At 39.7% G+C, this 24,850-nt stretch overlaps 2 protein-coding genes across 5 annotated transcripts; both read right to left on the bottom strand.

Annotated features, from left to right (window-relative positions):
• Nucleotides 1-596: 596 nt before the first annotated feature.
• DNAAF4 (dynein axonemal assembly factor 4) lies at nt 597-9,171 on the bottom strand. 4 transcript variants are annotated; one of them, XM_064668735.1, is made up of 9 exons: nt 9,155-9,171; nt 6,460-6,607; nt 5,932-6,065; nt 4,947-5,187; nt 4,097-4,242; nt 3,630-3,739; nt 2,770-2,923; nt 1,654-1,759; nt 597-766 (listed from the first exon to the last, which is right to left on the bottom strand). In XM_064668735.1, exons 2-9 carry the CDS (start codon nt 6,485-6,487, stop codon nt 657-659), a joined length of 1,029 nt encoding a protein of 342 aa, XP_064524805.1. In that variant the 5' UTR covers nt 6,488-6,607; nt 9,155-9,171; the 3' UTR covers nt 597-656. The 4 variants fall into 4 exon arrangements, with proteins under 4 accessions (XP_064524805.1, XP_064524804.1, XP_064524802.1 ...); XM_064668734.1 differs by lacking the exon at nt 9,155-9,171 and adding an exon at nt 8,857-8,974; XM_064668732.1 differs by lacking the exon at nt 9,155-9,171 and adding an exon at nt 7,217-7,383.
• A 1,138-nt stretch (nt 9,172-10,309) lies between these two features.
• On the bottom strand, nt 10,310-23,623 carry PYGO1 (pygopus family PHD finger 1). Its single transcript, XM_064668730.1, has 3 exons — nt 23,469-23,623; nt 18,962-19,047; nt 10,310-17,217 (listed from the first exon to the last, which is right to left on the bottom strand). The coding sequence occupies exons 1-3, from the start codon at nt 23,515-23,517 to the stop codon at nt 16,096-16,098; spliced, it is 1,257 nt and encodes a 418-aa protein (XP_064524800.1). The 5' UTR covers nt 23,518-23,623; the 3' UTR covers nt 10,310-16,095.
• Nucleotides 23,624-24,850: the final 1,227 nt, after the last annotated feature.

Raw genomic sequence — 24,850 nt, 5'->3', positions numbered from 1 at the left:
AACTGAGGCACTAAAGCTCCTGCACTGCCCTCCTTCTAGCTGCTATAAAAGAGTATTTGCAGCCCCTTCCAGCAATGCAATAGGTATCTGTAGGAAAGCACAGACAGCAACTACACCAGACATTTCTGACTCACCTCAGCACTCCTCTCAAGGCTCTAACTAAAGCAGCTGGAAGCAACCTTCTCCCTGTTCCAAAAGTACAGAATTTGCACAAAATAATATATAAATATGCATAAAAAATATTTTATTATAAAGACAGAAATCAGTCATAAATGGTATTCAGGAAACAGACTGATGTGGAAAATTCAGAAGTCTGCTAAAACTGCTACTGAAAGAAATGTAGTTGAAATGGTCACAGCTTGGAACAGCTTCAAATCCAGTGTTTCAGATTTTCAGGGTAACACAAATGCTAACAAAAAGCAAAAATATGACCACTGTATCAAAATGAGATAAAATATATCTAATTATGGTTGTTATAATACTATACTTTCCAAAAAAAGTAATTAATATATCCAATCCATTACCAATTCTGTAGGTGTTTTGAGCGAAGCACAAAAAATATCTAGTTAACACATACTGAAAAGAAATAAGATTCCTTCTGATGTTCTCAAAAGGCATCTCTGCCAAAGAGTTTCTTTTTTTCAAGTTTATTTGAATTAAGAACCTTGCATTGTTCCTTGAATTAGGTGTCGAATCTTCTCAGCATCTTTTTCTATATTTTTATTTTTAGGATCAATCTTGAGAGCTGCTTCATAATCCTGGAGACCTAATATAGATACATTAATAAGAATGTCAATCAATAATGCAAGAGCATCCTCTTTAACAACCACCTGGAAATAACTGTTCCCTAGTCATAAGCATGAAGTACTGATTTTGAGTTTTACTCTTAAGATGATGGAATCAGAATGACATCAGATTTACCTTTTGTCAGTAAATAAACTTATATTTTGTTTATATTATTTTACAAACATTTTAGTGGAAACACTCTACTACATAAACTTTTCAGGGTTTAAAACATGAAAGCAGAGTCTCTTTATTTACATATATATACCAATATATATATATGTCTGTGCATGAAGAGAGTTCTGCAGAAGAGAGGAAAAATGAATGACAGAAATGAATATGTGGAAGTAAGGAAAAGAAGACATGAACTGTGAATACTAGAGCTTGAGGGTGGGGTTAGCAAATAATGAGCACAGGAAGTAAAATCTTATTTAACTGTCTTTTTCACAAGGTTTCCAAGTGCAAATGAAGCTGTAAGGGAATGACAAAGTGATTCATAGATAGAAGAAAGTAAAGAATGGCCAAAGCTTAGCACTTGAACACTGTAATTTTGAATATCCTTCAGTTTCTATTATCAGCTTTCACTCAGAAATTGGCTTTACAAAACTAACTTGATACTCTTGAAGAACTCAGTAGGGACACTGTTAACTCAGGTATTTTTTCAAGATTTTTCAAGTGGAACTGCAATCAGCCAGCAAAATTAAGAAAAAAATAAGGAACGTGGTATCAAGGTTCATAACAGATTGTATAGGGCTCCTTCAAAGTCATTCCTGAAAACATAAAGGTGTGAGCAGTCCCATTGAACTAAACAGAATTACTTGCTTGTCACTCTAAATTCAGGTGCACACTTCCATAAAATCAAGGCCTCACCTTCAGTATATAATTCCAGCTGACAAAAGGCTGTTCCACGTCTCACATAGGCTTTCACTCGAGCACCCTCGTTATCAGGAACAGGTGGTGTCAACAGTTCTAGTGCCTTTAGAAATGAGAACACCCAAAGTATTTATAAGAATATTTGCCATAATTTGAGGGCTTTTCTAGTTTACACACACTTCTCTCACCTAATTACTATTATTATACAGTAACATAATAACTATTCAAATAGAAATAGAAATAACTATTCAAATTCAAACTATACAGCTTGTGAATCTATTCATTAAGATTTGTATCCATCACCCCCGTTTGCTAACTACAGTTACACTGCCATGGCTAAAAACTGACAAATACTATGTTAAATGTTTATTACAGTCAAATAATGTTCTGTTTTCATACACAATATTACATACCATGTTATTAAAAAAAAAAAAAAAGACAGCCCTAAAAAGGCATGTGTGTTTTAGTAGTAGTTACTAGGAAAAAAAACCAAACCAAAACAACCAAGATTCAAGTACTTATTAGTTCAAAAAATAATAATTCTGGCAAAAATTCCTCCACATTATTCAGGTGCAATTGAGATCACTCCTCCCATTGCACAAATAATGGCTGCTAAAACATCTAGGTGATACAGCCCTTCTTTCAAAATGCCTGGTTTGTTGGGGTTTTTTGAAGGTATCCTGCTCATCACCACCACACCTTTATTTTTCCTTCCAACAAATGAAGCACACCACAGTGTAATAGAAACGGTATCTGTGTATATTTTGTTTTGGTGTTTTTTTCTGCTCCAAGTTGAGGGTTTTTTTAAGTGTATATATTGCTTTTCAAGTGTATATATTTTTATCTGTAAAGAAACACATGCTAGTCAACATATGGCCATTTGTCCCAAATGTGTAGAAGCATGGTTTAGAGTTTTTTAATTGTTGTTTTGTTTTAAATTTCTGAAACTTCATTAATCACTATCAAATTTCAATATTCCAGCATGGCTTCATTATATCAAGTTTGAATTTTAAAATTCCGAATCACACTAATATGTATTTACAGATCCACTTAAAACAGAAACATCACAGTAATAAACCACAATAATGCATAAGATGACAGTATTTTTTATACCTTAGAGGAGTCTTCAATAGCTTTGTGTAAATTCCTCAGTTTAAGGTGGCAGGCAGCACGATTCAGGTACAGCAGGGGAAGCTTGTTGTTCAGCCTCACTGCGAGGTTATAGGCATTTACAGCTGCCAGATAGTTTCCCATTGCAAACATTTTGCTAAGTGTTAAACAGAAAGTGAAACGTGCACTTTAAAGAAGGTGATGAACACAAAATATATACCTACTTATTACTAACAATTCATTTGCAAATATTTGAAGTTTTAGCATCTTTTCCTTGGAAATGCACATTTATAGCCTTTTCTGAGAACATCACAGTTGAAGTTCAGTCCAACTTGATGCAGACAATACAACTTACAGACACACACTAAAAAGTCACTGCTTCCAAGCAGCAAAGAACTGTAAGAGGTGGACACAGTTTTGCAGACACAGGACTAGTTTTGAAAGCTCTGTGTATCTGATTGCCTAATCAAACCTTTCTGTATGACACAGCTATATAAATAAACCAGCATTTTTATAAAATTCCTGAAGTTTGTTTTAGACAGATGTTTCACCTCTCCCTAAAAAGTTCAAATGAAAGGAAATCCACCTAGATATAATAGTGCACTGCCTCAACTGCCTTCAAAGAAGAATGATGTGTTTACAATGATTTTGTTCATCGTGGGCTTCAACAATTGCGTCTCACAACTTTATCAGATTCAAACCCCATAAGCTGCCAATAAAATCTCTATTATGACTTCTATGACTACTCTATAGACATTCACCATCTGTGTTTAGGATATATAGAAAATATCAAAACTAACAGTATACAAAAACCATAATAATTAATTAAGTTTCAATATATCTTCAAGTGGAATCTAACTTACTTTCCTTTGTCCTTTAACCAATCTGGATTCTTCTCCTCTTCTTTTAAATCTTCCAGCTCAGACAAATCAGCACTTATTATTCTTCGAGCTTCTGCTTGTTTATGTAGCCACTGTAAGTACAAAATGGGCAAGCATTATTTCTGAAGGAAAAATTCAAATCCAAAAATGAATTTTATCTCTTCACTCACTACTATCAAAAGAATTCTATTTGCCACGTATTTTGGACAGAGAAAAATATTTAATAATGTCAGATATGAAAAAGTTCAAAGTTTTCCAATTATTTTATTACCATGAAAAGTCAAGTTACTGCATCACTAATACTTTTTGGTTTACTTGTTTGTTTCTTTATATCTTAATTTAAATGCAACTGCCTTCCTTGGAAGATATATTGCACAGGTTACATTCCTTAGCACAGCTACCATTTTTGTCAACTTACTGAATACACAATAAACAATTCACTACTTTACCTCCTCCTCTTCTGCGACGCGAGATTCTCGCAGAGCTGTAGGAAAAACTCGTGGGGTAAAGTTGACTTTAATTGTAGCAGCAGATCGAGGAGCTGGTAACTGTTCTTCCTTTACATTTGGTGAAAATATACTACAGGAAGCATGACCTATGAAAAGAATTGGAGTACTGGAAATGAAAAAAATCAAGGAAAAGAGAATTTTCTGGTTTTCTACCGAAGTCCAAAGTACACCTAATTTAGGAATGCAACACATTAGGATTAAACCTCTAATAACTTGAGAAAGGTTTAGACTTGTTCTTTTGAAGGGAAGGTTCAAACAATGTTTCTTGTTAATGTAGCCAGTAAATAAATGGAATGATAGAGCATCTGTCACAAATGAACTTAAACTCCTCTTACACCTCTATTTCTGTCACTTGTATGATGCTCTGACAACCACAGGAGTTAAAACTAACCTATAAAAGCAAACAAACAAGAAATGAAATATTTTCTGTTGTTTTAGTTCCCTGGATTGGCTCTCCATAGGACCAAGACATGGGATAGAGAGAGTGAAAGGAGACTGTATATTTCTATGAAATGCAGCAGTAAGGTAACTTAGGGTAACAGGATCTCCACCCCCAGAAAGTCTGCATCACACCCTCGGAAAGGCTTTCTGGTTTACTTTTCTAAAGCTTAGAACAAAACCTGCTCTTGTATTTCCAAAGACTTAAACAAGTGCTAAGAACTCACATGCTTGAGCTCAATAAAGTACCTGAAAATAATTTAAAATAACTGCAGACTAATAGAACAGGTTCAGTATGGTGGAGACAAAGATAAATAATGAATTAGAAACACCGAGGAATAAATCATACAACCTTTTGTGGGTTTGGGTCTGCTCTTAGAAGTTCCTTCATTAGGAATTCTAGTTTTGGTCATTTTTTCATTTTTCCTCTCTTTTAATTGCCCTATTTCTTGATGTAATTCCCCTTCTTTTTGTATGCTTTTGTATTTATCAGCATCTTTTTGCTGCTTTTTCCATAACTCCAACTCTTCAGCGACCTTCTGCCGTTCCTTTTCTTTCAGATCTTCAATTCTTTTTCTTTCTGCTTCTTCTAGCTGTTTGAACAATAAACCTCTGAGATCAGATGTTTCATCTGATAATACTAAGATGACTAAGTAAAAGCTACCATTATTTTCCCAGTTTCATATCCAAAGCATAGTGTAACCAATGTGACCATAGAAGCAGAATTAACTAAGATGCTTAAAAATGACTGAGAGAGCAAACATTTCGGATTAGCCTTTACAAGTCTCATTCTTTTAACTAATCCTTCTAAACACAAATGAAGTGACCAGAATTTTTACATACATAAAAATTTTGAAGAACGTATCTTAAAAGAGACATAAAAAGCAGAATGACAAACATGCAAACACAAAAAAGACAATGAACAGCAAGTCTGTTATAAAATATAACAACGCAACAAATAAATAAGATTCTTTTTTAAAATCAGTATTTTTGACAGTGCTAAATGACTAAACACTTGCACTGATGCAAAGGCCACAAAAGACCACAGTTTTTCTACATGACTGTACTCTCCTTTCAATGGTCAAAAATCTGAGCTCCTCACCAAAAACTTTCTTTAGTATTACTAATGGAAAATGGTAACTTCTAAGTACTTTTCCTGTATGAATTTCATATTTGGTAATAAATGTGTTTTAAGTGCAAACAAATAACAAGGTTTACCATCATTATAATAAAAATGAGTACTTTTCATATTTTTAAAGTACATTTAACTAAGCAGATGCCAGATTAGTTGGCAGTTATTACATGCATGTGTCTTGTAGAGCCCCTTCTAAACCTACCTTCATTGTGGCCTCCAAAGCATATTTTTTGTGTTCCTCTTTTGTAGCTTTTTTTGCTTCTGTCTCCTCTTTTGCCTTTTGTTGGGCTTTTAGAACAGCATTCTCTCTTAGATATTGCAGTTTTTCCTTGTCAGCTTAAAAAAATAAATAAAAACTATTTTAGTCATTTAGGCCTGGAATTCTACTGGTATGTATCATATTCATAAAAACAGGATTCCTTCTGCTACTTTGTCTGGGAAAATGCAACGTGGTTCCAATTCCACAAAGCAGTGTCTATCAAGCCCATCTCCAAAAGAGAAAAATTAAGATTTGCTTACACACAAAATATAAGTTTTACAAGAAACATTGTTTTGTTTCATATGTGCTAGATTCAGTAGATGTTCTTTGTTCTCACATACTTTCTATTTTTAATAACAAGGTTTAAGTGAGCAGATATGTACCAGCAGGAGTTTCACATTACAGTTTGTAAAATGTTGGCTCAGAATGGGTTTCTTACAGGCAATCTAACTTTCAGAATAGAGAACTTACCATTTTCTAGGGTCAGGGAATCCCACATGGCCAGTTCTTTTTTATACAAAGTGAAGAAAATGTTTCCATTTCCGATCTTTGCTGTGCTATTTGTGTCATCAATAGGAGCATACAAAATGGCTTCAAATAAAAAGGGAGGGATGCTTACCTACAAAAATATAATTTGTACTAATATTTACTGATTTCAATTAACTCTCACATATTCAAAACACTCAGCACAAGCACACAGTAAATCTCAAAAAACACATACTATTGACAGAACTAATGTGCTTTGTATCCAGTGTGGAGGTTTGTAGAAGCCCAGGGAAGGTGCTTCCTTCCCCTCAAGGGTGGGTCTTCACAAGGCTATATTTTTATTATTTCAATGTATTTCAACCTCTTTATTAAAGAGATTGAAAAAGTTGGTTCTTCAGCACTCCAACAGAAGCCATGGACTTCATAATTAGAATTATTATTCATAATATAAGCAGATGTGTATAATTCAGTCCATTTATGAGACAGTAAAGGCAGGTGACACCTGTTGAGTAGCAAGAGCATTAGCACAGAGAACGAGCAGGGGTAAAGCCATTATCTGTCGCGGGACGGCCATCTAACAGCCTGCAGGAGAGAGAGGGAGAGTATAAAGGCTAAAAGACTACAAGCTCGAGAGCGTTGCCATGGTGTGTGGCGCGTGTGCTCTTCAGCAGAGCTCTGAGGTACCGCGGCGCATCGCGGGCAGCCACACAGGGCCCGTGCGGGAGCGGGGCGCGCCGCCCACCTTCAGGTACCGCTCGGAGCAGAAGATGTTGGCGGGGGTGGCCCGGGCGCCGCGCAGGGGCAGCGAGAGGAACACGGCGGTGGGGGTCTGGTGCCAGCGGTGCTCCCGCAGCCACAGCGGCATCGCCGATGGCGGCCCCGCCCCGGCCCCGGCAGCGCTGCCCTCAGCCGGGCCGGCCCGCGCGGCGCACGCCGGGACATGGAGTCCCGCAGGGCCGGGCACGGCGCGGGCCGCCATCGCTCACACCTGGGCGCAGTGCGGCTCTTACAGCACTGTTAGCCAAATACGTCTCCGAGAAGAGACGAACTGCTATTAGTTTAGAATTTCTGGTAAAAAAAAATATTAAAAGAAGAGATTGATTTAGCAATACACAGAGTCAGGTTGGAAGGGACCTCAGTGGGTCATCTGGTCCGAGCTCCCTGCTCAGGCAGGGTCATCCCAGAGCACATGGCACAGGACTGTGTCCAGATGGTTCTGGAATATCTCCGGTGAGGGAAACTCCATAGTCTCTCTGAGCAATCTGTTCCACTGCTTGGTCACTGCGCAGGAAAGGAGTCCTTCCTCATGTTTATGTTGAACTTCCAGGGCACCATTTTCTGCCCGTTGCCTCTGGTTCTACTGGCTGACAGCCTGGCTCTGTTCTCTTGACACCCTCCCTTTACATATTTATACACAGCCTCTTGTTGAGGCTGATCAGGCCCAGATCCCTCAGCCTTCCTGTTTAGAGAGATTCTCCAGACCCTTGACCAACTTTGTTGCCCTCCACTGGACCTGCTCCAGGAGCTCCATGTCTCTCTTGTACTGAGAAGCCCAGAACTGCACACAGAACTCCCAGTGTGGCCTCACCAGGGCTCAGCACACAGGCAGGATCACCTTCCTCAACCTACTGGCAATGCTGGCACTGAAACTTCCAGATGTCCCCTAAAAATAACTGGGTCATACCGGCAGCTCCATGCTATTGCCTCGCAATGTTGTCTGCAGTACTGTCTATGCCAAAAACTCAGGAGGTAATTTGCACATTGTTGCTCCATGTTCCTCAAACAAACAGTAACACTGTATCTGCAAAAATAAAGTCTAGTATATAGAAAGGAACTGCTTCTGGGGAATAAGGTTTGAAAGACAAGCCAAGCACAGTTGGATAAAAATTCGGGTACGTGGAAGTTCCTCAAAAGTATACCATTACCTAGAACTGCCCGGAAAAATCCAGAACCAAAAAGTCTACGTTTTCCCCCTTTCCTTTAAAATATGACCAAGAAAAATGGAGTTTAACATGGCACACATTAGCTAGGATTACTGATGTGTATCACTGAAAACTTAATTTTTATGTTCTATTACCTTTATTCCAAAGCAATTAAATGGTAGTGGTTACTTTTAAGTACTGTGTATATCTCTCTATATATAGAGAGAGATATAGACATATAAAAGTAGGTATCACAAATATTTAAAACTTTTTCAGAGCAAGAAATCCATTTCTGGGTTATTCTCCACTCTCACTCACCCACATCAATATCATCTGGATGAATGCTTGCATCTATTGGAATCCAAGAAGTGAATTAAATTCCCCATTCCCAGAGTATTCAAAATATATAGCAGCATTGGCTAGAATTGTTATAATGCAATAGTAACTCAGAATCTCCTACCACTCCAGAATGCAGCTGTAGTCATCCAGAACACATCCTTCAGTTATGGAAAGTTCATTCATGGACTGTAAATCTTAGATTTTTTGAGTGCTGGTCTTCTGCCTTGGTCACCCAGGTGTCATTTTTAGTTTAATCACAGAGAATATACTGAAATGAAGCAGCTTATTATTTATTCCTGCTAGAAGGACTATACTATTCATACATGCTTTACAAGACAGGACACGGTTATGGTTACCAGTATTTGGTCTTCTTAAGTTACACAAAAGAGCTCCAATACAGCAACAAAAAGTCTATTTACTTAAAAGCCAGATCTCCAGTGCAAAGCTTGCAGAAGACACAGCAAATACCACTAACACACTTTTATGCCAAAGTAGCAGATTTAGCTGCTAAAAGAGACAAAAGGGACTCAGCAAGGTCTTGAGTCAACCTTAAAAGTCTTGTATTGATGTACATCTACAGAAACACCTCCTCTGTCCCACACACTCCACATCACAGGCTTACCTGGACAAATGGCTGCGCTCTCACCATGACACACATGCAAAGAGAGGCCCATTCAGGATCGTTCTTCTGTTGGCATTAATCTTAGCAGTCAGAAGTTTGTAGTGAAAAGTTTCCAGTGCAAGAAACTTCATAGTGAAAAGAAAAATTATTCAGTTAAAAACCTAATTCCTGAATTCCCATCTCCTGTGCTATGAAGGATAGAGATGTACATTCCACACAAATCTTAATATTAGTAATATTCTGAACCTTCCAGCTGCTAATACACACATTCATCTTTTCCGGGGTTATTTCACTTCTAATGGCATCAGAGGCTATAATATATGGGGGGAAAAAAATCCTTTAAATAGCTTACATTTTCTTATCTTTAATTATTAACCTTTTTTCCTCCCATCCTTTCTAAATTCTCTCTCTTATCCCTCCCCATCTTTCACAAAAAGAAGGAACATTTTATGAGACTCTGTTTATTACAATAAAATGTTTTGCATATGTAGCTTGGGACCACCTGTATCAGTTGCTTTTAAATAGTATTGGCAAGGCAGTGATTTGGTATGTGTTAGTTCTGGCATTTTAACTAAGAGGAAGAGCTTTGTAATAAATTTATAAATTGGAATAAATAATTATTTGATTAATCTCTTCCCAAGAGCAGAAAGTTATTTTAAAAAAATTAATCTATTCAGACAAATGGTGCTCAAGCCTTCCCTCCCATCCTGTAAAGAAAGAAATGGGGCTGAAGGTGCAAGACCTCTTCTAATCTGCTTTGAAGTTACTTCAGATTAACACCTTTACAGAACAGCAGGGCACTCCAAGAGAGGCAGGAACTGTCTTTTCTGATCAGTATGACCTCATACTGTTTCTTGGAGGATTACACCTAATCCAAATGCATTTTCCCAGGCAAAACGGTAGAAGAGTCAATCTAGGCATTACATCATCTTCAGAAAAATCAACAGGCAACTTCCCCGCAAAAATTATCTTTATTTTAAAAGGAACTGAAACCAGACAACAGAAAGCAACAAAGTTACATACAGTGCCAGACAAAAGCTACCATATACATTTTCCAAGAACACTTGAATCAGATTCTGATATATGTTCTTCTGAAAGGTAAAAATGTCACATCATTATTAACAAACAAACAAAAAAATTAAATGTCAACAATCTTAATCATCTTATATTTTGCATTGTTTGGATGGCAGTAGATTGGTAACTTGCCTTTTTCAACTCACCTTTAACACTGAAAGGACAATGTGGACAAAAAATTCCAAGTCAGAAGGCCCTGAAGAACACAGTATTTGCTCTAAAGGCCACATAAAAAAGCTTGGAGGAAAGGCCATCTTTTAAATAAAAATCCCTAACAACTCTCTTATTTCACGCCTCAGAAAAAAAACTATCAAGGAAAAAAAAAAAAGAGGAAATATATTATAAGCTTGCCCTCCTTAAGTTATATGGAAGTTCAGATTTAGAGCATCCTGCAGAGCAGAAGATGAGTGTCTAGGAGCAGACATGACATCTCTCAGGACTCCAATCCCAAACTGTCTCCAGTACAGCAATTCCTGAAATACAGTGCACACATCTCCAAGTAAAAAGGGGTAGGATCAAAAACTGTTTTGAGACAGACAGTTTGTTTGAAGATGAAAAGGAAAATTAATCATGTATGGCAAACAATACAGAAATAGGTATTCCCAAGGTGTTGGGATAAGCCATTTCTGAACCAGGAAACTAAGGGCAACACTGAATACTTTAAGTTATAGGCAGCACCTCTAAGGGGCTGAACACCATTCAGAATTAATTACCTCAGAATTGATGAGACACAACACTAGGCCACTAAAGGGACCCTTTTTTATATATAAAGCAAGAAATTCAGAGGAGCTCCATATAAAGAAGTGAATGTGCATAACTCAAGATGTAGTGTAGGATAGTTATATTGCCTTAAAAGAGTTCTGCTAAGTACACTTAGTTTCCAATTTTAAGGAAGAGTCTATTCTAATATAGAAAGCTTCAGACAAAACTTAGCAATTGCAGAATAACTTGAAAATACATCCAGTTCTACACCCTCCTGTATATATCTAATCACATCCAATAGATTAAAAAATTATATGTTTTGTAAACCAAGTAAAGAGTGTTAGAATAGAATTTTCACATCCATGAGCTGATTACCAAATATTCACCCATTTGTCATTGGATAATATTAAAAATTCATACTTACAGTTATGGTAACAAGATGACAATGCACACCAGTGCTGTGTGTTCTGAAAGGTACTTAGTTTTAATTATCATGAATTGCTACCACCTATCAAACCTCATTCTATGCAAGATACCACACCAGCTACCAATCCATAAACAATATTTTTTCACATACTTCATAGAGTAGCTTAAAACACATCATGGTATGAAATAATTTGTATTACATAGTAATTTAATCCCTGGCCACAGGGCTAATGCTGGACAAAGTCTGGAAACTTTTCCAATTTGAATTACATACATTAACTTTGCCACACAACACAGCACTAATGCATGTATTACATCAGACATGCTCTAATTTAAAATCAAAACAAAAGAGTTGCTGCAAAAATACATGTCACCAATGTGGAACACATTCAAGATTGTATAAAAAGTACTGAACTGATATCCCAAAACAGGTATATTTAAGCAGTACATAAGGAAAGATTAGTTTTAATATGAAACAGTCATTTAAGTCACATACAACATGATAAGAAGCATGACTTTCCTTTTTAAAAATGTTACACCAATACTTTTACTGCCAGGCAATGTTTATTTATAAAATGAAAGGGATGTACTTAATGCAGATAATGTGTTATCGTATTAAGCTGGAATAAAGACAAATGTTAAAAAGGTGCTACATTTGAACACCACTGATTTTGTAAAAATCTCAAACCATAAAAGCATTTCACTTGCAAATATCACAGGCCCCAAACTGCAAACACTTTGAAACATTCTTGACTGTGTGCATGCAGTTCCACGGAATTCATTAATTTTCACATGCTTGAAATTAAGCCTGAAAAATGTGATTACAAAACTGGTCCTTAGATTAAAAACTTTAGAGGTCACAAAGTATAATCTTCTTTGAGCAGCCCCTAAAAATTATATTTTTGTTTTAAGTAGAGCAAACTTCATTACTTTTCTCTAGTTTCTCTCATCTGAAGATCTCAGATAATAACTAGGCCTCTAAACAACCTCAGGAAGTAAGGATTAGTCTAATCTGCTGAAAGAGGAGACTGAGGCAGGCATAGTTAACCTGCTTGTCTCGAGTTGTAGAAGAGGTCAGTAAAAGAGCAAGAAACGGGATTTTTGGTATCTTATATACAGCACTGTCACTTACCCTGACCGATAAAACAAATGTTTTAAAGAGAAAAGTACATGTTTTCTCATTTACAAGTGATCACTTGCAAAAAACCTTAAAGTATTAAGGACAATACAATCCAGTTTATACTTATTTATTTCAGCCCGGGGAAAAAAAAACCAGCAAAAACATTTTGGGCAATATAGGCTGCATTTCTGACCACGACAAGGAACTATTTAAAAGGGACATGGGCACTTTCCATAAAAACGTTAAGGTTTGCAAGACTTACAAAATCTTTGCAATATTTTTGGTGTGCAGCACCAGTACAGTCTAAATCACTAGTAATGAAAGAAGCACATGATAGTTCAATACAAATTGTTTCATGTAGAATATTACAAAAACCCTCACCTACTCTAGTCAACCCTCCCTCCCTCCCACCCTTCTATAACTAACTTCTAATTCTAATCAGCTGTCATTTTTCTAGGACCTTACTAATTAAACATGATTGCTGTTTCTCCTGTGCATACTTGAACTACTACTAGGCAATACATGCAGAGAAAAACAAAATATAACCCTCTCTCTAGATAAAGAGTTCAAGTATGCCAAGAGTGTATCAGTAGGGCGAGCATATCAGCTGGATGACTTTTGGAGATCTTCATCAGTCATATCTCCATAATCAGTGTGCTAACAAGTTTGGGTTTTGTTGTTCACTTGGTTTTATTTGATATACTTGACATTTGCTAATGCCTTGAATTTGCAGGTTAACGAATGCAGAAAATTTCCTGGGTTACAAACCCAACATAGTACCAGTTTGGAAAAACCAAAATAAATTGTTAGAATAAGTTTCACAAATACACAGTTTAAGGCCTTATGAAATGATATTCCAGTTGACTTTAAGTTTTTAAGAACACTAATGCCTTGACAGCTAATCTAGAAAATACTTGCCTAATTTCATGTAGGGTCAAGGAACAATATTAAGAAATACACGGCTATTTTAAATAAAATGTCTGCTTCAAAATATTAAACCATTAATTGGACTTCTGAGAAAAAATGCCCCAAAAATCTTCTCACAACAGGCATAGGATGTGGGAATGGGAAAGGTAACAATATCATCATTGGTTTTGTTGAATTTTCACTGAGCACATTTTTTATTTCATTTATGTTGCTGTAGGTGTGAACCAGCTCCACTACTTTCACAGTGCAAATTGTTGCAGAGATTAAACTGATTCCCAGAGGAACAAATCTATCTAAACAAGGTTTGGTTTAATTGCTACTTTAGGTACCAAAAGCAAATTCTAACAGTCTGTCAGTCATTAGGAAAACTACTGAAGAATAAATCTCTTTAACAGAGGTTGTTGCTTGGTTGGTTTTTGTTGTTTGTTTTTAAATATCACACCTCTAACAAAACAAGATTAAGTCTGGTTTCTGTACTAAATTAAAGCAACTGGTGATGAAAACAGAAGTCCTTGATCTGCCTTACAGTTTCTTTACATCTCCATACAGGAAATCCTCAAGATATGAAATATGTCATTTACACTTCAGACATTATTTTCTTTTTCCTGATGAGAGGTAAGAAAAAAAAAAAAAGGGGGCAATACTGCACTTACCCAGCAAAAATTTTCACTTTTAAAATAAAACAAGAAAAGTTATGCAGGTCTGCACAGTATCTTCCAGGAATGTACCACAGTAGAGCCCATTTAAAATCAAACACAACGGTGAACTAGCAAACAAGCCTTACTTTTCACTCATTAGCATAGCTTATCATAAAAACTACCTCTTTACTTTGATGACTGTATTTTATATCAGCTCCTACATCGCTCATGCTCACAGACTTGAAAAATTTATCTCATTAAGGAACGTGACTGGCACCTGTAAGCTTGATATATGATTTAATTCCTGTTTAAAGACTGTTTCCAGCACAGTGGTGAGTATTACAGGCAGAGTCTGTTATTACAATGCCTCCTTTTATTAAGTCAGAACAACACTTCTCTCTAAAGAAACACTTCTTCAGTTGCATATGCAACTTTATCACGCTAAGGCTGAACTGTTCAAGGCTAGATGTTTCCCCACATTAAAAAAAGGAGAGTTATTTTTGAGATCAAGAATAAGATCAAATTACCTATATTAAAATAGAATTCTTAGCATCACACATGAAGCTCTACTGTCATTCATACTTGTCAGCAGGATATCAGGTTTAGCAAAGAAGCTTAAACTCCTGATTACTTACTCCTGAGCTAAACTCACCTGATATGAAAGCCGTATTTTCTTCCTTCACCCTAGATTTCCCACCCCCTCAGTGCAAGACTGGCTGAGGCAGTGGTGGGAATTTAGTTTTAAGTCTGTGCTGGCCAAATTATCATGCAATTCAGAGCCTGTGCAGAGCACACTCCATTGCCTTGCACCCTCCTTCGTGCCAAGTGGACTGTGTAAGCTCTGGGTGACTGAGCAGGTTCCAGCCGAAAGCCCTGGAAGACGGGCAGGATTTTCCATGCACTAGTTCATTCACAATTCTTAGGCAGCACTGAGGCAGGAGACTGGAACCACCAGTGAGAAAGGATGAGAGAGAGGTGCATAACTGCACAACCATGACACATGCAGACACTGTATCCTAATGTATGTGCTCAAGATAAATGAATTGAGGTTACATATGCAACCCTAGTTTTGGCATTCTCTAGATTTAAAGCACTGGACTTTATAAACTTGATCTGTTCTTTTTCCAATTTAATCATATTTCATAACTATTTCCAAATACTGCAAGACCCAGCAAGAGCCTTCAGCAAGTAAGTGTTTGCTGAGAAGTCAAAAGAGATTATTGCCTTTTCAAGGAAATAGAAATGTGTAAGAGTTAGCGGGTTTCATTGTGTTACTAAGTATGAATTCATCAATTTTTGAATAGCATGTTAATGCTTTACTTCAGAAAATAGGAAAAAGCACATACAAAATTCTCTGTATTTACCCTAAAATAACAACTATTAGTACTGCACATTCCTCCATGTCATCTCCACTATATTCAAAGAAAGGCTAGCAAGAACATCACCATACATTCATGCCAAAAAAAAAAAAAAGTAATGAGTACTTGCAAATATAGTACCATTAAAACCGAGCACTAAATGCTAGTGTTAGTTAACACATTAATACTAGCAAATTAGGGCTATTCATACAGGCACATTTTTTCCTTCAATAAAATTGTCAATGCACATTCTACTTCTGATCAATTGTCAGTTACAGTTCAATCAGAAACAAAAATATTCCATCCTGTGAAACATTTGCACACATAAAACTAAGAATCCAAAAGCTGAGATGGAAGTTTATGAATGAAAACAGATTAGGGGAAAAATAAGATGACAGCAATCAAACACAACTGATTGTCTGCAGAAAGTGAAGTAGCCAATTTGTAACCAAAACTTCATAGAAACTATTTCAACCACCACCAACTGAGGCTGTCAGCCTTCTGTGTTCAGTGCAGGTGGTCCTGCAGTCTCTCTCGTGCGCATCAACTGGACATCTTTGTCAGCCATGCAAGTATCACACCCCCAAACTGCCGATGCCTCTGCCGTGAGAAGGCCGTACGCTGACTCCGTCATGCCCGTGCAGATCCGATGAAACCATTTCTGACAAGAGGCTTCACATAGGATGGCATCCTGGTCATCATTAACTTCATGGGTACAGATCCCACATGGATAGACAGGTTCAGAGGATGAGTGACCATGACGACTGGGATGAAGGGGTGTTTTGTTGCTCTTTTCAGAGTTGCATCCTTCAGCAGCACCTCGGGGCTGGCGGGACTTACTCTGAGTCCCATTGGAATGCCCAGCATTGGTGTTATCAGCACTGTTGGAATGGCTATTATCCTGATTTACCACATTGTTTCGAGTAACATTTTTTAGGTCACTGTTACCTTGACTCACAACGTCCTCTGTCCTGTGATGATGCTGATGAGCAGCAGTGTTCTGGCTGGATGCTTTGCTTGCACCTTGATTAAAGTCTTGCTTCTGTGCTGATGATTTTGTCTGGTTGTATGTGTTTGGTGGAGGAACAAAAGAATGGTTTGACTCTAGCTGAGAATTTGGAAAATTTGGATTGTTTCCAGGACCAAAATTAGATGGCACATCAGGGTGAGGGATCTGACCAGAATGGCCAAAGTTCTCCCCAGGATTTGGCCTGAAATGCTGAGCAGGCATACTGACATTTTGATTTATCTGACCACCACTATAAGGGGGCTGATTCCCAAAACCTGGGTTATCATGTGGACCAAAGCTGAAAGAGTGAGGTCGACTAAAACCCATGCCCACAGGGTTTTGAGGAAGAGGATGTGGTTGGTTTCTGAGGGAGTAAGAACCACCGTATGGCGAGGACACTCTGGGCAGCATGTGAGGTGGCATTCTGAAAGTGTTATAGCCTCCAAAGCCAGGATAACCAGGATTACTAAAATATGGATTTCCTGAAGGAAGCGGTTTATAAGACACAGTATTATAGTTGTCATCAAATGGATTCGCAGCTACAAGGTGGTCAGAGCTTGGATTCGGCGGTGGAGCATATTCAGATGGAGGAGGAAATGATGATCCCTACAAATATTTTAAATACAACATTTAAATTAGTTTTAGTATTTGCCTGCAAGACAGACCAACCACAAAGGTCCTGGATTACCAATACTACTGCTGAAAGAACTGTTCAGCTGTTGTGTAAAACTCACCCGCTGTATTCTGCCAGGCTGTCTGAAATTTCAGTACAGAGGCAAGAGAGGAGTCTGTGCTCCAGATAATACGATGATTTATAGTAGTCTCTGTGTTTTAAAAATTTTGCAGTTGCACAACCGTGCTTCTGAAAATACTACTTGATATGTGACTTCTATTTCTTAACCTTTTACAAAAGACAAGCAACAATACAGACAGCCAAGTGCCACAAACACATGCACAAAGTATTTCCAAATGTTGAAGAGCAGATTTAAGCATTTCCTTAGTCTCATTTTGGGTTGATGTTACTGAATATAGGCCTCTTAAGACACCCTATTTCTACAAGGATATAAACCTAATGTTACTATAAACCTAAAAAAGGCATATAGAATATAGCAGTCAGCAGATTGGTATTTTCTATACTCTGCAGAATATTCTACACTCTGTAGATTTCTGTACAAAAAAAGAGGCCTTCAGTGATTGTGGACAGTCTGCAAAGCATAGTCAGTAGGCATAAAATACAAGGATTATGCTCTGGTTACAGAGCCCAGAAGCTGTTCAAATGTCACCAAAGTGGCTATACAATTGAAATTCATTCTAGACTAGCCTGTAGGGAACATCTACTGAGTTCACCCTACATTAACTGTGCTCACAGAAAGCACTTCCTTGTAAGTACTAATAAACTAAGATTGAGCATTTATTTAAAAAAAACCAAAAAGGTAAAATTTGCTGCACTGTAAATGCAGTAAGGTACACTGCATTTTTTTACACCAGGTAAGAAAAGAACAGAAGCTAGTCTGCATAGCCTATGGAGTTATTATCATTCCAGAACACAAGGAAAGCTCCACCATGAAAAGGAAACCTTTTAGAGTAACTGAATATTTCTCAGAGCAGGTTTCACCATGACTACTTTAAAACAAAACAAAAATTAAGAGAACAGATCCACATCTCAATGGACTGTGAATAAGCCTAACAGAAAGTGATTGTTTGACCTATATAAGTAAGGTTACTCTCACTGGGCAGTACCAAACTAACAGATACTCTCACTCAAAGGTAAATGAACACACAATGGGAAATTCTGCACTACAAGTATCCAACTGCTTAAGATGTTTTGTATTCAGGTTTTCTTTTCTAGGAAGAAAAACTGCATAGAAATGTCAAATTGCAGGGATTCACTGGAAAGGAGCTATACTTGCCTCACAGCTTTTGCTTGAAAATAACTTCAGAAGTATGCCAAGAATTTAGTCAAAGCATTAACAAACTGTTCTGATTCATTAGCCCACAAACTTACACATAATGAAATGAAAGTAAAGAGAGTAGTAGTCTCATGGCAACTACTCATGCTGTACAGACTTCTACAAATGGCTACAAAGTCATTAAAAAAAAGTCTGTCTCAGAATCAAATCCATATGGTAAAAATACAAGTCGCTGCAGTCGCTCTGTGCTCCTGTCTTTATAGGTCTATGGCAACCTACAGAGATTAAAATAACTTTAGTGCTAATAACTAGTATTAGGAATATTTTGTACACAGCTGCTATTTGTGACAACAGACTGATACTCTGAACAATGCGAGACAGTCACACCAGCAAACAACATTTGAGTGCTCCAATTATTAAGAAATCAAAAGAGAATTTACCTGTGTATTTCCTTTGCGTTTTTTCTTATCAGGGCTTCCAAGTTGAACTCCTGGTCCTCCTAACCCATCCAATCCACTGTCACCACCTACAAAATTTCAATCAGTGCAATAGTGCATTAGTTTTCTTACAGACCATATTGCAAGTTTGCCTCTGACTGCCATAGCCACAGATATTTGTTACAAATACTGAACTTACATTAACTCTGCTGCTTTACATTGTAAGTCCTTAAGGAGCAAACATCTGGACGTAAGTTAACATACCTCCTATGTGCTCTCTTACTCTACTGCCACTTTAACAGCCAATTCATGCTCATTACCGTGGGAATAAACATTTCCATTTATTTTATGTTTATCTGTCCCTTGGTTCTTAACAACTCCACTTCAACAGTCAGAAGTATTTCTTGTTTGCATAACTCATAAAACTTTCAAAGTAACTGCATAAAGCCATGCCTAAGATTCACCTCTTATTTAACTTACACAGACACAGCATTTATCAAACTCACTGTGGCAACAGACAACAGTGTGTTACAATCCACCGTGAAGGAAAAGCAAACAGTAGTAGATTCATGAACGAAAACCACCAAAAACCTGCCGTGTTGTTTTGAGAGATCTCCAGTTTATCAGATCTAAATTTCACTAAATGCAAGACTTGATCCAACAAAAAGACACCTGCCAAAAATGAGAGGGGCTCTAAGTGAACCTGCCCTACTCTGCAGAAACCTCACAGAATAACTGAGCAAGGCTCTGGCGCAAAAAGAAATAAAGAATGTTCATTTCATTGGTCACTCAATCAGACTTTACCCTGAGCAGTACAAAGAGATATCTGTACTTCACCTGGGATTCTTCTTCACCTTTCATAACAGCAGGACAAGTTCTCAAAGTTGTATAAATTGTGGCTTTCATTTTTAAAGCCCTAGTCAGACTGAAGATGAAAAAAAGAATAAAAAATCTAGCACACTCATTATCCCAGTCAGTCTGTCTTCATGGGGCTCAAGTGAAATTGCCATCATTTGGGAATGCAAAGAAAACCCTGAGCTGAAGTACAAAAAGGATTATCAGGTGATATGACAGCAACACATGTTACATTAATAACATCATTACATTCATAAACTATGTTAATTCTTTTTTTTTTTCCCCCAGGGCCATTAATATAATAGCTTTTTTCTCTTTTATATAAATATATAGTAACAGTATAGAAGAATAAGCAGGCAATCCAACTTAAAAATCTTACTGTTTTTTGTTTACAACTCATATTCAGAATACAAGTCAAACTTTATCAAGATGCAAGCACACAGCTGAACACACAGGTCTTTATTACCAAAAGCAACCTGAAGATAACTGTGAATTACCAACAGAATTATGCAAAGCAGCATATGACATTACACTGCTCTATGTTAGACAAGTGTTCCCAGCAGACAGGTAAACCAGCTTTAGGACTATTCAGTAAGTAACAAAAAATCTCTTCTCACAGGGGCAAAGCAGACTTACTGTATACAGAATGAAATATCCAACACTTATTTCAAATACTCCTGATCAAAGGAGGCCCAGTAAATTTTCACTCCTTGCACTTCCTTTCTCCTTGCCTCCTTTTTTTTGAGGTTTCATGGAATTTACCAGTCCTACCTCAAGTCACAATCCAGCTCTACCTCTGCTTTATTAAGTTCCTTTTGGCTTTAGCTGTCACTGTTGAAATTTAATTTCATTTTTCATTATACATAAGGAAGATATATGGACATCCCAGATCAACACCTATCAAATTTTAAGTCTGAATTTCAAAGACAAGGGCATGAAGTCACCATCAGGTTCTCAAAATAAACTCACACTTGCACACAGCATATTGTGGTCTAACCTGCCATCAGAAAAACTAGGGATTACTCTTTCAAAGAGTCCTTTTTGCCTTGTTTTAGACTATAAAATCCTGTGTATACTTAGTGTGCTATGACAGATTGCCACTGCATTACCTGTAGATATTAAATAATCACAGCATAAATTTTTACATGAGGAATGATGGCAAATTTCCCTTAAATTTCAACTCTAAGTCATCTTGATAATCTACTTTCTCAAAACTGTCCCTGCACTTTCATTAAGTTTCTTCTGCAGCATTCATATAAGTTTACACTAAATTCAGTGCAAGATTGTACTGTGAACACCAATCCTCACAACTGCATAAAACACACTCCTGTTCGTGGCCCCACACTTTTAATGCACCAATGACTTTAACCACTGTTAACAAAATATTACAAATATCCAGATTTCTTTTAATAAAGTCAACAACTAGCAGCACAGACATCAGTAAATCTGTGATCAAGCAGAATACTGAGGATCATATGCAAATGCTGGTTTACAGTAGCATAAGTTAAAACTTTATAGAATTATGCATAAATTTCCCTCTCAGGATATCATTCTTCAAAAACATAAGTATATGAATATTAGAATTCCAGTGACAAGTTCCATCAACTTCTACCTGAATTACTTACATGGGTGAAGCCATTCATTTGCCTACGTTTACAGAAGTGAGTCCTGCATCTGGAAAGGCACAAAGCTTTTGTATTTTCAGTTCTCACCGTGTGAGGCCAATGATTTGATTCAGCCCTAAGAATTTATATTTTCCCTGTGGATTCTATAATGATTTAATTTATACATGAAAGGAAACAGAATGTTAGTCCTAGCATACCTCCAAAAAAGAGTGAATAAGGCTCATTTTCATGCAGCCAAAATAAACTTTCCACAAAGTCACTTTTGGTATCTACCACATAGACTTTCATTAAAGATGTACTGAGCACTTTGGAATGCTGCACAAATGAAAAATTATTTCATTGTCCAAGACTAGTTTTTCAGGCAAAAATACAATCCATTTGACTGGGACATCAAATATCCAACAGATCTAGAGATATAAATACATATCTGATAACTATGCCTGTATTAAACTACAGATCAAATTTATTTCAGCCATTCACATTTGGGCAAAGGAGAAGAGGTAAATCCTGTATTCTTTTTCACTTCATACATGCACAAGATGGACATCTTCAGTGTTAGTCAGAACTGCAACTTCTACTTTTGTTTACATATTAAGAGTTTATGACTTTGCATGTAATTTATGCCATACTTAATATACTGCAAATACACTATGGAGTATTTTCATACTCACTGACAAATCTCTGTCTAGGTTTCTACAGGAGGGATGCCGGAGTCTTTTTAGACAGTGATTTATCTCAGTAAGAACGTTTTCCCAAGAAACATAAATGGCTGAATAAACTTTTCATGATGGACAGAAGAACTAAAAATAGTCTAATTTCACCCAGATTTGGTGAGCCTATGCTGTGGCCCTGACACTGTAAACAGATTCGATATTAAGCGGTAATCGCGTGGAACTCGGTGGGTAACTCAGGCATGTGAAACCATATATGCTTAAATATTTGCAGAATCAGGGCTTGAGAGTGGAGGAGTCTAATGAATCCCAGTCTCCTTTGTAACGCTGTTGTGTGCTTTCATTCCCTCAAGGTTGCAACCCAGCTGTTACTAGAACAGTTTCAGAAAAGCAAACTGTAAATCAGTGACAATATGCATATCGGAATCTGCACCTTTCCCCACTTACCCAACCAGGAAAAAAGCTTAAAACATCAGGAACAATAGAATGCCAGAGGCAAAATAGGAGGCGAGAAAAAGAGAAGCACTAAAGGGCAGATTTTATAATTTTGCCATGATTTTCACCCAACTCAGTCACTCAGCCTGCCGCCTTTCATTATTTCATTCAGAAAAGCATTTCTGTTTTTAAGGGCTATAAGGACACAACTACCGCCACGCAGGCTGATGTGCCACTGCCATTAAAGTCGGCTGCACTGCCGAACTCAGAGGAGACGCCGCATTTCTACCCTTCTCCCTACACCTTTGAAAGAAACGCACATTCCAAACCTCACCAGAGCCACACACCGGTGCTATTAATAAAGAACACTATTTCGATATTTTTTTTTTCATTTCCCGAAAAGGGAAAGACAAAACCTCAACAAGACTCAAGCACAAGAGCCGAGACCGGGGGTAGAAGAGCGAACACTCAAGTGTAATTTATGAGCTCTGCATCAGCACGAACTCGGACATGTGGCACCGCCGCCGTATTCCCTTGCACCAGCAGTATGCTCGCTGCATACTAATGCGCCGCACATCCCCAGACACAGCGGAGCCAGGACCGCACGCCCCCCCCGCCCCACGGGACACACCTGCGCGCACCGCCAGCCCCGCCGCCGCTTCTCCAGGCCCGGCGGCTGCGGGAGCCCGCGGGGCCCGGCCGGGCCCCACCGAGCAAACTTCGCGCGGTCCCCGCGCCGTCGGCCCCGCCGCCAGCGCCGGGAGGGAGTGCGGCGGGGGCGGCCCGGCCGGGGCTGCGCGGCGGGAGCCCCGCGGGCAGCGGCGGCGCGGGCGGTGCGCGCATCCCGCGGCTCGGCCGCCGCTCCGCACGGGAGCCAGGCCCCGCCGGCAGCCGCCCCCGGGCCCAGCCCGGCCCTCCCCGTACCTCGGGATCTCTTCAGCACGATGGGGTCCTTCTCCTGTTCCGCTGACATTACAGACAGCAGCGCATGGCTCCCAGGGCGGCAGGAATCGGGGCTCTTTGATGCTGCTGCTGCCGCCGCCGCCGCCGGCCCGCACCCCGCCCCCTCCGCCCCCGCCTCCTCCGCCGCCGCCCCCGCCCGCCGCTGCCGTAGCCGCCGCCGCCCCAGCAGCGGAGCTGCGAGACTTTGCAAAGTTTGGGCGCGGGAGGGCTCCGCGGCTGCCTGCGGCGGGGGCCGAGCCAGTCGGGGGCCGGCGAGCGGAGCGGCGCCGCCCGGGGGTCCGCGGAGCGCCGATCCGCGCCGGGCAGGGCCCCCGCGGGCTGCGGACGGCCACCCCGCCCGGCCCCCTCCGCCGGGGCTGCCGGGCCCCGCGCAGCGCCCCCGCCGGACACGGGCGCCGCTCAGCGCGCCGAGCCCCGGCAGACGCTGCCCGCGGGCTCCCGGGCGGGCAGGGCAGGCAGCGCCCGGGGGGCTCCCCGCGCCCCCGCCATGAGCGCGGCGGGACCGCCGGCCCCGGCCGCGCTGCCGCTCCGAACAAAGGCGCCGCGCCGAGGCGGCTCCGCCCGCTCCGCCACCCTCCGCTCGGCCACCGCCGGGGGTCGGTCCGGCCGCGGGGCACCCCTGGGGCGGGAGCCGGGCAGGGACCGCCCCCCGCCGGGGCCGCCGTGAGGGGAGTCGGTGCCCAGGAGCGGGTCTGGGCCGCGCTCCCGGGCCGTCAGGGGTTTCACGGCTCGGCACGTGCCTCACGCCCGCTTCCCGCCTCCGGGCTGCGGCTCCAGGTCCTCCCAGCCCACGCGGGGTGTTTCCTGAGGGGCTGGAGAACCGCGCTCCGGCGGCTCCCGAGCGGGCGGGAGGGCCCTCACAGGTGTCACCCGCCAGTCGGGTCTCTGGTCTGAGGGTACGACACAACCCACTGGGCCCGCCTGGTGCCCTCGCAGTGTTGGTGAACCCTTGAAAAACACACAGTGACTGGTAAAGCGCTGACGGTGTCACTGCAATTTTGAGGAAGCACATTCTGCCAAGGTTTTCCGTCTTCTGAAGTGGCTGCATTTCAGAGGTGTTACATACGGTGTTCTTGATCTAGATCAAAACTGTTAATCAACTGTATTAAAAATACCTTTTGAATAAGGATTTATCCTCCCTTAGCTAGGATAAAAATGCCCAGCTGTGCAGGGTGGGGTTTGCTCACATGTCTGACTTCACAATTCCCAGCAGTACTATTTCTTTATATACCTTCTTGTTAGGTACTTTTCCAGTATTTGGAACACTTGCTGAAGGGAGAGGTGATGTTTGTGTACAGCTTAAGATATTGGTACGACTATGTTTTTACTTTTACATGTCTAAC

Source organism: Pseudopipra pipra, chromosome 12 (assembly GCF_036250125.1).
Source record: "Pseudopipra pipra isolate bDixPip1 chromosome 12, bDixPip1.hap1, whole genome shotgun sequence".
In the NCBI taxonomy this organism is placed as follows: domain Eukaryota; kingdom Metazoa; phylum Chordata; class Aves; order Passeriformes; family Pipridae; genus Pseudopipra; species Pseudopipra pipra.
The sequence above is the reverse complement of the archived record's forward strand: the minus strand, read 5'-3'. Positions and strand labels throughout refer to the sequence as shown.

Excerpts from the sequence above, each read along its gene's own strand:
- DNAAF4 (XM_064668732.1), bottom strand. The coding sequence starts at position 7,339 with ATGCCGCTGTGGCTGCGGGAGCACCGCTGGCACCAGACCCCCACCGCC. Across the intron at positions 6,608-7,216 it reads GCTCCGAGCGGTACCTGAAG|GTAAGCATCCCTCCCTTTTT; the intron begins GTGGGCGGCGCG and ends ATATTTTTGTAG. Across the intron at positions 1,760-2,769 it reads CTATTGAAGACTCCTCTAAG|GCACTAGAACTGTTGACACC; the intron begins GTATAAAAAATA and ends TCATTTCTAAAG.
- PYGO1 (XM_064668730.1), bottom strand. The coding sequence starts at position 23,517 with ATGTCAGCGGAACAGGAGAAGGACCCCATCGTGCTGAAGAGATCCCGA. Across the intron at positions 19,048-23,468 it reads CGTGCTGAAGAGATCCCGAG|GTGGTGACAGTGGATTGGAT; the intron begins GTACGGGGAGGG and ends GAAATTTTGTAG. Across the intron at positions 17,218-18,961 it reads AACGCAAAGGAAATACACAG|GGATCATCATTTCCTCCTCC; the intron begins GTAAATTCTCTT and ends AAATATTTGTAG.